Raw genomic sequence first — 16,629 nt, 5'->3', positions numbered from 1 at the left:
AAGACAAATCTTAAATTCCATATCAAAGGTAATTTGGTTAACATGAACAATTAAGAAAATCTGCTCCATGATTTTTGAGAACTGCAAGTTGCTAGCACTGGCTTTGAAATGGACCAGGACGCAGATCACAGGAACAGAAATGAGGCTGGTCAGCACATTGTTTATTTGCATGAGACAGCCACAGGAGACAACAAACATTTACAGGACTACCTGCAAATCTGCTTTCCTGTTGCTTGCAGCACAGCCAGCATCTCAACATTGAGTTTCATTCGGTGCCAGATGTTTCAGGCTAGATGAGGCAGAGGCAGCTTTACAACTTCCATCATGTAATATTTAAAGGCTGATTAGGTGTTTCTCATTTAATCACATATATTATTAATTTCAACTAAATTACTGTTTCTCCCTGTGCCTTTAAACAGCCAGTGAATAAAAGTTGGGTTGCTAAGGCAGAATTATAGCCAACTATTCCAGTTTAGCTGCCTGCATTCTGATTACTTAATAACACCCAAGTATGTGCAGAATTTGTCCTTGCTGTGAGCCATACAGAGTGTTGCACTACTGAAAAAAAACCCTTAAAAACCTGCGCTGCATTGGCTTAAATGCTTTCCTCAGCGTGGTTTATATTCCAGGTAGTTAAAGAAGTCCTCAGCTAAGAAAAACCGCATGAGTTCTTGCTGTGCCGCTCCACAGCGCTGCAGAGCAAGTCAGAAATGTCTGCCCAAAGCCTGCTCGGGGAGCATCATTTGCCATTCCGGCTGCGATCCGGCTGCCCCGCGGGACTGCTGGTGAGACCCGGCGGGACTCAGCCCCTAAAGGCCGCACCCGAAACCTCACGGGGGGGACGCGGGGCTGGGGGAGCACGGCCAGGCCTCGGCCTCACCCCGGGGAGCGCCGAGCTCCCCGCGGCCCCGGCAGCGCCGCCGCTGCCCCGCGCTCCCGCTCTCGCTCTCGCTCTCCATCTCCATCTCCGTCTCCGTCTCCCTCCCTGTGGCCGGGCCAGCCCCGCCCCGGCGAGCCCCGGGCAGGTGCACCGGAGGCGCAGCGGGCAGCCCGCAGCCATCCCGCCCCGCTCGGGGCTCGCCCTCCCCTCCTGCCCTCCCCTCGCTGCGGGCCCGCCGCTGGGCTTGGCTTGGCTGGGCTGGGCTGGCGGCTGCAGCGCGGGGCTCGGCGTGAGTCACGCAGCCCGCGGCGCGGCGAGCCGAGCGCGCAGGCACCGGGGGAGGCGGCGGGGGCGGGCGGCGAGCGGCGGGGGCGGCAGCGCCGGCTCCCCGCCCGCCCACTCGCACATGCTGCCGAGCCGCAGTCAGCTGGAGCGCCGCTTCCTCCACAGCCGCCGCCGATGACCTCCGCGCCCGCCCGCAGCCGCTGAGGACCCCCAGCGTCCCCGCCAGGGCAGGGGATGGTAGATCGGCCTCCCGCAGCCCCGTCCAGCGCAGCCCGCCGCACCGCAACCTCGGCCGCCGCCGCCCCAGAGGAGCCGCAGAATGAACCCCCAGTGCGCCCGCTGTGGCAAAGTGGTCTATCCCACCGAGAAAGTCAACTGCCTGGACAAGGTGCTGGGGAGCGAGCGGGCAGGAGGGGACGGCGGCTCCCGGGCGTGCCCGTCCCGCTCCCCGCGGCTCCGGCGGGGCGGGCAGGGCAGGGCCGGACCGGCGGGCGTCGGGGCGAGCCGGCAGGTGCCAAATGCAGCGGCTCAGGGGCCGCCGCGGCGCCGGCATCCGCGCTGTGCCCGCCGTGTCACCGCGCTGTGCCCGGCCGTGTCACCGCGCTGTGCCCGGCCGTGTCACCGCGCTGTGCCCGCCGTGTCACCGCTCTGTGCCCGGCCGTGTCACCGCGCTGTCCCCGGCCGTGTCACCGCGCTGTGCCCGGCCGTGTCACCGCGCTGTGCCCGCCGTGTCACCGCTCTGTGCCCGGCCGTGTCACCGCTCTGTGCCCGGCCGTGTCACCGCGCTGTGCCCGCCGGCATCCGCGCTGTGCCCGCCGTGTCACCGCGCTGTCCCCGGCCGTGTCACCGCGCTGTGCCCGGCCGTGTCACCGCGCTGTGCCCGCCGTGTCACCGCTCTGTGCCCGGCCGTGTCACCGCTCTGTGCCCGGCCGTGTCACCGCGCTGTGCCCGCCGGCATCCGCGCTGTGCCCGCCGTGTCACGGCGCTGTGCCCGCCGGCATCCGCGCTGGCGCCGGGCGAGCGGGGCCGCAGCGGCCGGGGCGCCCTGCGGTGCCCCCCGGCTCCCCGAGGGATGAAGTTGTAGGCGGCCCTTTCCCGGCTGTAGCTGTCGGTGCCTCCACGGGCCGGGCCGGTTCGGCTGCCCCTGGCACCACGGCCGGCTCGGCGGGGACAGTGGCCGGGGCAGCGGGGCGGCCGCAGCTCCGTCCCGAGGGGCTGTCCCCGGTTAGAGCCCAGGGCAGTCGCTCCGTAAAGAACAGGGAGGCTGTGACAGATGCGCCAAATTACTGTCCCCGGAAAGGCAAGGCGAGGCGGTGGAAGCCACCGGAGGAAAATGCCGTATTATGTGCTAAATTTAGTGTCTGTGCGGTGTACCAAAAAGCCAGCCGTCACATTAGTTAGTGATTGCATTCGCGTAGTATTGCATTCTTAGCAAGCGGCATTTTTTTTTTTTTTTTTAAACGAGGAAAACGTCAAACTCCTGCTTCAGTTATCTTTAAGATTCTCCTGGCAAGGTCAGCATGCAGGAGTCTTGGCATTTACCTTAGCAGAGAACTGACATTTCTGAGAGTGTTTCAGAAGCATCTTTGGTTTCATGTGAAAGTAATTATTTTGACTAAGTTAAGAAACCTATAATGCATAGCCAAAATATTGACAAGTAATTGTATTTCTACGTTTGCCATACCCTAACATTGCTTTTAAAACATCAGTACCGTAAGTAATTCTACTTCACATTTATTTACAGTACTGGCATAAAGGATGTTTCCACTGTGAAGTTTGCAAAATGGCTCTGAACATGAATAACTACAAAGGATATGAAAAGAAACCTTATTGCAATGCGTGAGTATTGTAAATGTCAAGTCTTGCAGAAATGCACATGAAAAGAAAACCTGGCTGTGGATATTGTCAAATAGGTATTGTCGTGCTGTAAAAACTTAGTCTAGAGAGAGCAGTGCAGTCTAGAGCAGCTCAGTATCTTTTCCTGTGGGGTATTCTACTTGCATTGGTGTGATAGAAGATGAAAATATTTATGATGTGTTTAGGCAGTGTTTTTATATCAGATCTGAGGATACAGGTCTTTTTGTACCAGAAGGTGTTGGGTCTAGTTCTGACTCCTGCTACGTTCATTGTTGGCAATGCTGGATTACAGTTGTCCATTATGCAGCTCTCTATTCAGGGTTATGGACCTGATCAGCATTTTGTAACAAGGAAACAAAGTGTTTCTCGGTTGTGCAGCTTACCAGAGACAGTGCCCTGCTAGAAATCATGACAGCCTGTTTTTAAAGCTGTTAGATTTTCCACGTATTCTAAGCTAGAATTCTAATAGATTTCTAAGCTAGGTATTTATAAAAATCCTTGCTTCTACTGTTTCATGCTATTTTGCTATTCTCTTATATTTTGATTAAGAAAATGGATTCATTTTGGTTTGATTATACTATAGTATACTCATGTTGCTTTCAACTTTTAGATTTTGTTGTTGTGTGGATTTTGAAGAGTGCTTTGATATTTGGCTTGCAAATGCTGCAGAAGATAATTTGATACATGGAGAAAAAAAGTTGTTTATTGTTCTTTGTACCACGCTTCTAAAATTTGCTAATTGCATTTCAGTGTGTTTTAGTCTTTAGAAACCATTATAATAAGCTATTTTAGAAGGATAGCTCTAAAGATTTTGGAATCAAATGTGATCTTATATGTTATTTGTATATTGTTGTTATTTTTACTTTTATGTACTTAAAATATGCTTTGAGAGACAGAGTTTTGAAGCTATGGACATGTTTTATTTTTCTTTAGAAATATTCTCCTATACTTAAAATATTTGTTTGATGTTGAGATAGACTGTCGATGGCTGGCTGTAACAGAAAAGTTCAACAGCATATGGTCATTTCTTTTAGGCTAAAATTGAATCCAGTCAGTGTGTAAAATACAAGTTATGTTGTAAATCTGCTGTGCTGCCAAAACCTGAAACACCTGTTTCAGTGTGCACAGTTGTACTTAGATTGCTTCAGGAACATATGGAGTTACATATGCAACCTCCTGGCTTTCCCTGAAGTGCTCCACACAGTGTACGAGGGTGACATTAGACCTCCCCTAACAAAGTGGGGTCTGTGCCAGTGTCACAGGCTGGAGAGTAGGGAGGAGGGGAGTCATGCTCCAACAGGTGCTTGTGCTACAAACTGAGACTAACCTCGAGTATTGGCCCTGGATGGGACCCTGCATGTGGTACTGTTTGAACTGAAGTACAGGCTTGCATCCTTTGCAGTAATTATAACTCTGATAGGTGCCTTTAACCTATATTTTTGTGGTTAAATTTCAGTGATGATACTGTGGTTGCTTGATCATTCTCATCTAATCAGATACTTGGACTTAGTAAGATTGTTTGTTTATAAAATCTTCTCCATGCTAATGCATGAGGGTTTCCAAGCTGTGCATATTTAACTTCTGTTGCAGGGAGTTTTTCATATATGCAGTTATAGCTTGTGGTGTGTCCTTCTGCTGATGGATGAGGGGGAGTAAGGATGACGGATGGATCTGTTATGCACCATTCAGGTGCTGTTCTTCCTGGCAGTTGCTTTGGTGAGCTTTGTGAGAGTGAGCCTTGAGAAAATAATCTCTACCTTTGAAATGTCTCTCAAACCTGATGTATGAAAAGGAAAGCAGCAATGTAAAACCATTAAAAGAATTGGGAATTTTTTTCATTTAAAAAGAGACAAAATGTAATGTGTAATATCAACAGTGTTCACTATGTTCTTAACTTCTAGTAAACTAAAGTTTGGTGGGTTTTTATGCCCCCTTGTTTTTAATGAGAAACCTTAATCATATAATGTAATAATTTCAAGTGTTCTGGGGAACCATGCAGGGAAGACTAAGGTGTGCTTTGTGGTTTCAACAAGCTTTAATATTCTTCAAAGGACTGCTGTTTTTGCAATGCTGTGTTTTGAAAATACAGCTGGTTTAAAGGTAACTAATTTGCAAGGCAGACACCATTACAGTATTTCAAATTATGATGTATCTTACTCTGTTTTTATTAGTAAGAAGCAAATCCATTTTTATGTTAAATGCTGCTTGATCATAAAATCTGCAAAGAAAAGAATGTAGATTTACTCATACAAACACCTACAAGCACTTGACAAAGAGTAATTACTACTAAACTGTTTATTGACGCCATCCATTGATAAGAGTGCAATTTGTAGATAAAAGTGAAAAAGTATGCACTAATTTGAATGGGAGAGGAATATCATAAGTTGTTAAACAGGTTTAGAAGCCATAGAAGCCATAGTTAGTTTTTCATAAGGACAAGATGGAAAGCATGTATCTTTAATAATACTTGTACGTGCTTTGTTAATTCACAGGTCAGATAAGTTTATTGAATATATTTTGACCTTTGGTCTTAAATTTGTCTGTTCTTTTGTTTCTTCAGTGGCTGAAATGAATGAATTTTATTACTTTACTGGTAAAGATCAGAAATTATTTAATTGTAAAACATATTTATTTTTTGTTAATATAAGAAAAAGAAGCTCATCTGTGGTTGTTCAAACTATCTTTTTGGTGGAGAAGAGTAAGGTCAGACATATTAAAAGGAACTAGCAAACTATGAAGGAATATATTGCAAAGTACTTCAATTTGGTGACCATTAGAAAAGGGCAGAACTATTTGTAAGTGCAGGATCCTGCTTTTTTGAAAAGCAAGTTTTTGTTGGACATTTTGCCATATTTCCATCTAAATGATTGTATACCTTCCTTGTGGTAAAGAGACACTGATACCAAAAGTAATGACTGGGCTGCTGACATAGCTTCTGTAAGTTGTAGATCTATGTATTTTACATATTTTACAAGATTTTGCAACAAGGTTAAAAGGAAAACTTTGTGTGTATGTGTATAGTATGGCTTTGAAAATAATCATCTTTGGATCACAGAGTTTTCATGATCTGTCTCCTTTAAACCTTTCAGTTTTCTTGTAGAGAGAAGCTTGAACAACTTTGTTCTCTCCTCCCTCTCTTTTTTATTATTTACATAATTTGTGAAGTGTTTGAGTCAGGCTAGTTACTTCTGCTTGTTTGTGTAGTAGCTTGTTTGTTTGCTTACAGTATGATGTTTTTAGCTGGGCCTCTGAGCAGTACAGTGCTGTAATAACTTACATTAATGTGTTTCTCACTTTCATTCTCATTTCATCTGAAAGGCCTCATACACAGCATCTTGAGGCTTGTAGATGCACAGCACATGGACACTGCTGGGTTTGCCTTAATGACTTTAATCTTGACTTTTATTTGCAGTCTGATTTAGATATGCCATGTTTCTGGATTGCTGCCTGATTTGTGAAATAATGCTGATGAGACGAAAGGCTCTGACAATTTTACAGTTCAGCCAGGTGCTATGCATTGCCTAAAGCACATGAATGAGCCGTTCTTTGTTTCTCTGAATGTACATAAAAGCAGTAAAAGAAAGGTTAAGACAATTAAAAAGTAATCTGATTTATCAAATCACAGTGACTTAATGCAGGTCTGAATTCCTGTTGCACCTATCTGCAGATAGATGTTATTAAATACTTGTTTAATATATGTGGAAATGTCAAGAAGAAAATTTGATATGTTTGTCTTTTGCAGACTCAGAGCTGACCCTTTCCAGCTGCAAATAACAAAGATGATGCAATGAAAGGAATGGCATTTTGGCAACATTTGTGTTCTCAAGCTTGTTAAATGATTGAGTCATGTAGGATGATTATATGATAACTTATTCTTAAGGATGTTCATATAAATTCTTCTTTTGACAGATTCACTAGACCAAAACACAAGACTACTTTTTATGCAAAATGTAGGAGCTGAAATACATATTTTTGGAATATGCTCTCTGCATTAGCTTTTCTGCATGTGTGAGCACATCCAACAGAGACACACTTTTTAATTTCTGGAAACCTAGTAGCTTCAGGTTCTGTAGATCTGATATACCCTCTTGCCAAAACAACTTCACTATTGCAATAAATTCTTCTGAAATACTTAGTATCTAAAATTTTGCTAATTGACTGCACATAGGGTAATTTCATTCAAGTTTTTATATATGACAGCCACCATATGGAATGATTACATAACTTAAATCTACTGTCATCAGTCTTAGTGTGGATTATTGACATGAAGAAAAACTCATAATCACTTTTTTTTTTGTTTTTTAGATTTAATTTCTTTGTAACTGGTGCCAGTAGGAAATAGATACCCAAATACATTTGAAATATTGTGATGTTGTTAGAAGTACTAAAGCTTCAATGTGCAAGTGCAGTCAAACCCTACATTTTAGGATACTCTAGGGAAGGGATAAAAAATAAAAAATGTCAAAGTGATTTTTTTTTTATCAGCTTGGAAATAATAAGAACATGGTATAACCTTGTGGAGAGTCACACAGTCTGGAAAATGGAAGCAGTTCTTTTAATCAATGCATGAATGTGGCCATTAAGTGGAATTCATTGTCCTGAAAGGTGAACTTATGTATAGAACTTTGATTTTAGCTGTGAAGCATGAGTGGGTTTTTTTTTTTTTTTTTCTTGACCAGTTAGAAAATTTTGAGATGGTGACTAGGAAATTGATTATATTACTCTTACTAAAAATAGCTAGCATTATCTTAGTTTTCAGTATTGATTTCAGCTGCTGGTTATTTCTCAATTTAAATATGTCAGGAAGAAAGAAAATTATGTAAGAGGCAGTAAGAATAAGCCTGAAATCTCATGGGGCGACTTCTGAAAGTTGCAGAAAAGAGAGAAAAAACAGGCTTTTCAAATTCTTCATTTTCAACTGGAAAAGGAACAACCCATAAATTCCCTTGCAAACCTTCCTAGAAAGCAAGGATCTGCACTTTTTCACTTTATTAGCTTTGTGTGATGAAGACTTTCCTGTTAAAATGTAATATTAAATGGGTAATGAAAACAACAGAATTGCTAGAAAGACAGCTGGTAAGGAGCTCAACTCATAGCCAATTACAGTTATATCTTCAAAGCCCATTACTTCTTGTTCAGCATCACATGAGTATGAACTCCAGTATTTGAAAACATTTGCCCCTTCTCAGCAATATTTTCTTTAAACAAAACAGCTCTAACTCTATCCTCATCCTGATGGACTGTATTTTATGTTAATTCTTGTTTCTTTGCCTTCAATTATTTCCTAAGTGTATATATCTCAGTGCCCAGTGGAACATTACTAGAGCTGGTACAACAACATGAGTACTTGCACATAATTTTTCTCCTAAATCCCACTGCAGTCTTTGTCTTTTATTTTTTTCAGTTGTAGAACCTGGACTATTGTTAAATTATATTTGGATTCTCGTGGGCTATGTTTTATGCAGAATTGCAACCTCAGCAGTGGTTATTATCCATTGTCTAAGCAGTTAATTGTTCTTGGCTAAACACAGAATCTTCCACTTGGTTCTCATTGAACTAAATCTTCTTTTTTTCCCCAGGCTGCTTCTCCAATTTGTTGAGTTCATTTTATATTCTAATTTTGTTCTCTAGTGTGCTTACAGCCCCCTCCTATCAACCTGTCAACCCTCCCACCAGAAAGCCTGTAAGCACATTGCAAATTTAATAAGTATAATCTTTATTTCATCACCCATGTTACTACCTGAAGGCCTGGAAGGGTATTGGGAGCAGTATGTACAATGTGATCTGATGCAGCCTTCCCTTCTGTAGTGAGCAGTGTTGAATAAGAGAACTGCTTTATCTTTACCTATTCAGAGAGTGCTAGATCAAGCACTGACTTCTCTGTGAGAAAAAGTAAAATTGTGGAATAGCATAATCATGGATTTTTATGCAGACTTTGCTTAAATATAAGGGACAATTATAATTAGAAGAAACATACATTCTTGCTCCTCAGTTCTGTGTTATCTTTTTTTGGTTAATTCAGTGTTCAATCCAAATTACTATTGGTGGTGTCCAATAATGTAAAGTAAAGCTGAGCCTATTTACTAGAACATTTGAAGGAGCTTCTTAGGCAAAATATATTTGGGTCTCTTAAAGGTGTTTGATGCATATCTTTGAACTGTTCCAAGAAGGCACTTAAGAGCACTTTGTCAGAGTTGCTGAATAATGTACATAAGGCAGATGGTGGTTAGTTACAAAGGAATTACTAAAGAATAGTCATCACTGATACTCAGATCTTGGGAAGAGTTGGGCTGTTTTTATTGCTATGACTGCATCTGATTAATGGGCTACAAACCCATTTCTTGGGTTCTGTTTCAACATGTTTAATTGGCCATGTCCTGATTTCACGTTTGGTCAAGATCTGCATGTATTAATTACATGGTGGACGTGCAGGGACTCACAGGACTGTGAGCTCCAGCAGGTCCCTTGTTTGTCACTGTGGTAGCTGTGGGAAGCACCATGGTGACCTACAGCTGAGTGCAGCCAGCTTGCTTCCCTGCTGCTCCAAGTGCAGCAGGAAAATGACCCCAGGGGAGATGAGTTGTTACCTTTTTCTCTCAGAGCAGGTGAATTCTCTGATTTAATTGAGTCAGTTCTGCCATGTCTAGCTCCTGATGTGAGCATAGGCTCTGTGTTTGGAATTCACATTTTAATATTTTACCTGTAGGTAAAATATTGTTGCCCCTGTTATTGCTCCAAAGCACAATTACAATTTAGTATTTCTTAGGGTGTTGCTGTGACAAGTAAATAGAAAGTACACAAATGAATATTATTATAGTTTATTTAATTTTATTTGATTTAATGCTGCACTAAGCATAGACAACTTTGCTATGTGGAATCTTGACCTGTTGCCAGTTGATATCTTGGCTCAAGTAAATGTGTGTTTTTAATATATATAATTATTGATCATTATAGATAACAGATAATTTTTCCAAGGAAGAACACATGCATATCCTCAGCACTTTTACTAATAAAATGTACTAAATATGTTCTTGGGGACTGTGATTATTGAGACAGTTTCAGTTTGGGGGTTTTTCTTTGCTTGCTAGCCTTTTAGCCACTATTGATGCTTAAGATAATCTTCAGTTTTCTTACTCTTGCTTTCTGTACTCAGTCCTAAAGATGAAGTTAATTTCATTATATTTATTAAAATATTAAGGCAGCAGAGCAAGAACCACAGATGAAATTTTGTGATTTCACATAATTTGCTTATTTTCATTGCATAGCTTGAACTTTGGAATCAGTTGTAGCAAGCCTGTGAAGTCTTGATGATATGGTTTGATAGCAGCTTTGTGGTTTAACTGTTTGGGGTTTTAAATGTTCTAAACCATAGAAATTCCCATCATATTTGCCAAAGAACTTAAGAAAAATATTTTCACCTGGCTGAATTTGAAGTCCCGTGCAGGTCTGGTAGTGTTGCTGTTGGTAGCAAATAAACCTGCTGTCCTGAAATGCTCTCTCTACTTTATAAAGCTTGAGGAAAAATAAGTGTATGTTGCAATCTTTCATACAATTTTGAATTTTTTAGAGCTGGTGATTGCCAGTTGAGAAGGACAACATCGTGTCAGTCAGCTCAGTGTCAAGAAGCAGGTGTTGCTGTTTACAGACAATGGCAGTGAAAGCTTGCTGTAATTATCCAGATAATAAATAATCTTGGCTGAGTGGTCAACTACTTTTATTTTAATAATTTTGAATATTGTGGCGTGCTTACAGGAACTTGCTAAATTTAGGGATTGTAGGAGTTACACTGAGGGCAGTGTTTGGCAGTGTGATTTTGAAGTCCCTTGGAAAGGAGACAGTAGGCAGGACTCACAAGGGAAAAGTTTGCTCTGAGAAGAGGTGGGTGAAGTATTTGTTGAATAACTGATCTCTCTCATTACAAATGTCACCAGCCAGTTCATGCTGCCATGTTAACCCATATTGCAGCTTTTCTAAAAACAAAAACCCTGCAGTTAATTCTGCTTACTTTTCAGGATCAATCAATTTCTTTTCTCTCTGCTTCCCTCTCTCTTCTGATGTTGGAGTAGGTGTTACATCAGAGTTGGCCAAGATATTTCCCCTTGCTTTCTCTTCATGTTGCCTCTGTAATTTTCATTTGTACTAGGGGGAAAAGTCTGCATGGTAAGTAGTGCAGAATTTTTAGTCTCTCATGTTTCCTCCTCCTCATGTCTCCTGTTTTCCTTCTCCAAAAACTTCTATTCTTGATTGTGCAGCAAGTGTGTGATGGTAACTGATCCCATCATATCTTAGTTTGAGGAGGGCAAAAAAATGTGCCATCAGTATCACACTTGAGAGGAGACTACAGCACCTAAAAAATGAAAACTAATTGTAATTTGGCCAGTTGTCATTTAAGCATATATTGCAAAGGCTTTTCTGGGAAGTGCATAGTTACTCTTTAAAGAGGATTTCTAAAAATGTAGAACTATATGGATACTGGACAAATTTCCTTTCTGGCTTTACAGTTTCAAAAATTCACACTGTGTTTTTTCCCCTCTTAGGAGAGCAAATGTGTGGAGGTAGTCCATCATGTTCTTCCTCTCTAAATGGCAGCTTTTTTTCATGCAGGTGTATTGATGTAATGCCAATTTCACAGGTTTAAAAATAAAGTTGTGCTTTCTGCATTTTAATTTAGTTATATCTCAGGTATTTTTTTTTAACTTGACAAACTAAGTGGTAATAACTATGTTCTTTTTTTATTTTTTTTTTCTTCCAGCTTTTTTTTTTTTTTTTTTTGTTCCAGCTTTACTCTGGAAGAATTCAATCCTTGCAATGCAATTCCTTTTGACACGAGAAAACTGTGTATGAAAATACTTAGGAAAAATTTAAAAGAAAAAAGATGCTGATTTCAGACAATTAAAATGCAAGTGGCTGAGTTTGTGGAGGGGAAGAGTGAGTGGCAAGAGGAAATAAACTGACTAAATAAGAAAGCATGGGCTATTTCTGCAGAACAGTGTAGAGTGGCATGCATTCAACACAGTAGGGTGTTATGTTGTATAGTATTGGTTGTGTGTTTCTGCAAATGCAGAAGGGAAGACATTTCTGACTAGATTTGCTCAGTCATACAAAAAGAAAAGGGACCAGTATGAGGGTTTCTAGCAGCAGAAGTGCTCAATAAGTGGTTGATCAGGAGGTGATTAACACTGTTAGAACTGGCAGCATGCTTGGTGTGCTGCTGCTGTGAGGTGCCAGTCCATGTTTTAAAGAACCTGTCTGGAAGTATATACACTGAAAAGCAAATCTTCTTTTAGAGGGCTTGGAGTTGCAATTATGCTGTAACATAGGAAGGTCTGAGAGTTATATTTTGAATAGTTGGTAGGAATTTGTCAGGCTATTGGAAAACAGATGACTCTCGTTAGAACAGTTATTAGCAAAACTTGTTCAAACGCAATGTCATTAGCACAAAAGTGTTAGGAGTAATGGAGCAAGGTAAAACCAGTCTGGAAGAAAAAATATCAAAATATATATTTAGAAGAATAATATTGTTTGCAATATGACACCTCTAGTAATTCTCCCAGAATTATCTCATTTAACGTCCATGACGTCTGCTAACGCAAGGGGAAAAGTAGAGGATGCATGCAGAGAAAACAAGGATAGATGGGAAAAATAATTCATAAAAATATTGATTGAACTTTCCAGTTTAGCAAGCAAACTTTCTAAGATGGTTGCACTTTTGAGTATTTGATTAGGAATGGGCCACCATCATCATGTATCCTGTCATGAGCTTTTGGATTATTTTTGATCTGAAGATTAAAATGGAGATTAAACAGACATTTCCAGATACCTCACTATTGATACTGCTTGGTTGTGCCAGAAATGTTGGAAATCCATATTAACAAGAATGGAAGAAGCAGGAAGGATGAAAAGGAAGCCCAGGTAGATGAGCTTGGATTGAGTTAATTGTTAGTCTACTCCATGCCATGCTTCTTCACAGAGTCAGTCTCAGTTCTTGCAGAGTGTTTGCTCAGTCTGAGTTCCTTTAATTCTTTCATTATCTTAATGATAAATGAATATTCAGAATAGGAGATCCTGTTGCAAGAAATGTGACTCAGTTTATTGCCACTGCAGGCACAGATGACTTCATCCTGCTTTGAGGAACATGCAGTGAAGAGATTGTTACGAAGTTAGGAATTAATGAGAAATATCATGAAAATTGGGAAAAATACAGTTTCTCAGTTTTATGCCCCCTGAAAAATATTTCTGTACACTGAGCTGTGTTACCAAATAGTATCCCTAGAAAGACGAAAATCTTGAGGGGAAACTATGAAGTGCAGTGAGAGTTATGTGAAAATGAAAACCAGTATGTGCTCAGTTTTTTTGGTAGCCTAATTCAAGTCAGGGTAGATTGTCAACATTCTTTTTTTTTTTTTCCATTGAGATGAAGATGGGTATTCTGAACAGTGATAATTTAGATGGGTGCTTTTTACATTTTGTTTTTATTAATTATGTTTAGCATAACCAAAGGCTTATTTTTGGAATTTGTCTTAAAATGTAAGAGATCCTTTTGTTCTATAGGCTACCAAGTTTCTTCAGTACCAATGGATATTTTTGTAAAACTTGAAAAACGCAGCCCTATTTATAAATAATTGTTATCTCCACTAGTTACTTCAGGAGATATTCTAGAGTCTGAATACAAGCTGGTCAAGCTGTGTATTAATTCTATGAGCTTTCAGGATGACTCTTGTCTTTGTGGAGCTGAGACTGGAAAGAGCAGCATTCAATTTTTTGTACTGATGAAATGCTTGACTTTCATGACTGATATACTTACAAAAGCAATGGGGAGAGAGGTACTTACTGTGTGGTACCACTAGCACACAGCAGTGGTATATTGAAGGGCACTCTTGGTGAAGGATGAGTGGGGAAGTAGAGAAATGTGCCATTCCAGCAAGGCTGGGGTATGGACAAAGTTGTCACTGCAGGAGAATTTAGAATAGAAACACATTATATTTCTTTAAATGTTTGAAAGAGGGAGAAGAACTTAAAAGCCACAAGTGAATAAAGCTGGCAAGTTTTCCTTTCTGCTCCATCCACACAGTTTGTTAAATGATTCTCCTTGCTCTGGTAGCAGAGAGCCTGCCAGGAGTGCATTAAGCATCATGATTAATATCTGTCACATGTTTGTTCTCTCATCTTCTCCCCAGCAGGTGGTGTGTATATGCTGTGCACTTTTTTTTTTTTTTTTTTTTTAAGGTTTAAAGAAAAGACTTTTTGCAAAGATGCATATATATGTAAAATGAGGCAATGTCTATTAAGTGGAGTATGTGCTTGGAGCAGAAGGGGCTTGTGATATCCCTGATTTCCTGAAAACTGGGCTGAACAAGGAACAAAGTATCTCCAGAGGGATTCTGTCTCCATTGCAGCTGATTTCTGCTCTTTTTCTAGAGATGGCTTCTGAGACAATAGTAAAATAATAGTGTTTGTCCCTTAAGATTGGGTTAACACTAGAGGCAGCCTGGACTGTAGTGACCACATCCTGGTGAGTCTGGGATCTCAAGCAGCAAAGTCATGATCCTGAATTTTGGAAGAGAGAAATTCCAGTTGTTGAAACAGTTGGTGAAAGAGATTCCCTGGGAAATTGTCCATGGGCACAAAGGAACTGACCAGAGCTGGCAATGCTTTAAGGCCACTTTCCTTAGAGCACAAGAGCTCTCCCTGTCAGTGTGTAGGAAATCAGGCAAGGCAGGCTGGAAACTGGCTGGAAAAGTGCTCCTCTCACTGAGGAGTAAGAAGGAAATGCAAAGCTCATGAAAGCAGGTCAGGAGACTTGTGGAGAGTATAGAGGTATGGTTTGACTGTGTAGGAATGGGGTCTGGAAAGCCAAGGCACAGAAGGACCAGGGCTTAGCAAGGGATGTGAAGAATAACAAGAGGGGATTCTGTAAGTCAGAGAAAGGGCAAGGACAGTATACCCCTTCTGAAAAATGAGAAGGGAGAACTGACAACAGTGGATATGGAGAAGGCTGAACTAATCAAAGGCTGAGGTGCCTCAGTCTTTGCTGGCAGCCAGATTTCCCATACCACTCAAGTCTCTGGACTCCAGACCAACTGCATCCTGGGCTGCATTAAAATTGGAGTGACCAACAGATTAGAAGAGTTGATTCTCCCTCTCTCCACCCCATCTGAAGTGCTGCATCCAGCTCTGGGGTCCCCAGAGAAGGAACTGTTGGAACTGGTTCCCTGTTGGAACTGGTCCAGAGCAGACCATGAAGAGGATCAGAGGGTTGGAGTATTTCTGTGATGTCAAGCTGAGAAACTTGGGGTCATTCAGCCATGAGAAGAGAAGGGTCTGGGGTTACCACATTGAGGCCTTCCAATACTTCAAGGGAATTTAAAAAAAAAGGTGAAAGTGACTTTTAAATGGATGCATAGTGATAGAGCAGCGGGGAATGGTTTTAAAGGAGATAATTAGATTAGATGTTAGGGTGAAATTCTTTATTTATGGTGATGAGGCACTGGAGCAAGTTGTCCAGAGAAGATGTGGATACCCCTCCTTGGAAGTGTTCAAGGCCAGCTTGGATGGGCCCACTGGTCACCAACCTGATCTGGTGGGTGGCCTTGCTCTCTGTGGTGGGTGGGGCTTGCAGCTAAATGATGTCTAAGGTTCCTTCAAACCCAAAATATTCTGTGATTCTATGTTTAAATACGGGTTGTGTTTAAAAATATTTAGTCACATTTGTCATGAGGTCAGTTAACTTGAAACTTGTGGGAAGGCAGGACTGACAGTGGCAGGAAAATTTCACATGCTTAATCTCTTTTGCTTGGAGTGTATTCTGGTCCACTCTGTTGGAATTGGAGCTTGCTCATGTTCCTTGATGAGTGCTGGAGTGATGGAGACCTGCCTGCCAAGTGCAGCCAGTTATTAGAAATGTGCTTCTACTTCTGTATTTATGACTGGAAAAAAGTAGTTTTTTCCATATGGGAAGTACAACAAAAAAAAACTTAATCATTGTATTACAGCATTTTTATTTCACTCTGTGTATGTATGATATCTTCTCTTAAAAGTTGTAGTAATGACTATTAGCAGATTATTTAAAGTAGTATATTTTTGTATAGTTTGGATACTGTTATTGGCAGAAGGAAATGCATATGATGAATAATGAAATTATTTTGAAAAAGTTTAAGTCATTTTGTCTGAAAAATACACCATGGTTGTTAGACCTTTGCAGAGTTTATTGTATGGTGGAAATGCTTACAACTGATAGAAATAGATTTACACTTTCTGTGTATCCAAACTATTTGAACAAACACAAAACTAAGCAGTCATTCTTCCTTTAATATGAACATATTCTACTTTCTTGGGCTGTGCAATGTGAGGTTGTATTTGGGTACCGTTACCTTGGAATTTTAATCTTATTTACACAAGGTCTTGGTTACAGTTGCTTAGTAACACGCTGTGGAAAACGGGTTTGTTGATTTATGATAATATATCTGCAATAACCTTATAATTAAAGATGTTGAAAGGAAAGCAAGTGCACAATATGGGTGTGTATTCCAGCTGTGTGTATGTTTCTAATAGCTCCTGTTTTCACTGTGTATCTTACAATGAGTGTCTTTGTAGGGCTTGATGTTTTA

General features: G+C 41.3%; 1 protein-coding gene across 1 annotated transcript in view; it reads left to right on the top strand.

Annotated features, from left to right (window-relative positions):
• The first annotated feature begins 1,182 nt into the window (after window positions 1–1,182).
• NEBL (nebulette) overlaps window positions 1,183–16,629 on the top strand; it is a 244,932-nt gene continuing 229,485 nt past the window's right edge. The window contains exons 1-2 of the mRNA XM_056484449.1: window positions 1,183–1,553; window positions 2,910–3,004. Of these exons, the coding sequence (XP_056340424.1) occupies window positions 1,485–1,553; window positions 2,910–3,004 (164 nt within the window). The 5' untranslated portion in view covers window positions 1,183–1,484. The remainder of the gene's footprint in view (window positions 1,554–2,909; window positions 3,005–16,629) is intronic.

The sequence above is a fragment of the Oenanthe melanoleuca genome, chromosome 2 (genome assembly GCF_029582105.1).
Source record: "Oenanthe melanoleuca isolate GR-GAL-2019-014 chromosome 2, OMel1.0, whole genome shotgun sequence".
NCBI classification, from domain to species: Eukaryota; Metazoa; Chordata; class Aves; order Passeriformes; family Muscicapidae; genus Oenanthe; species Oenanthe melanoleuca.
Note: the sequence above shows the minus strand (reverse complement) of the source record. Positions and strands in the feature narration are given on the sequence as shown.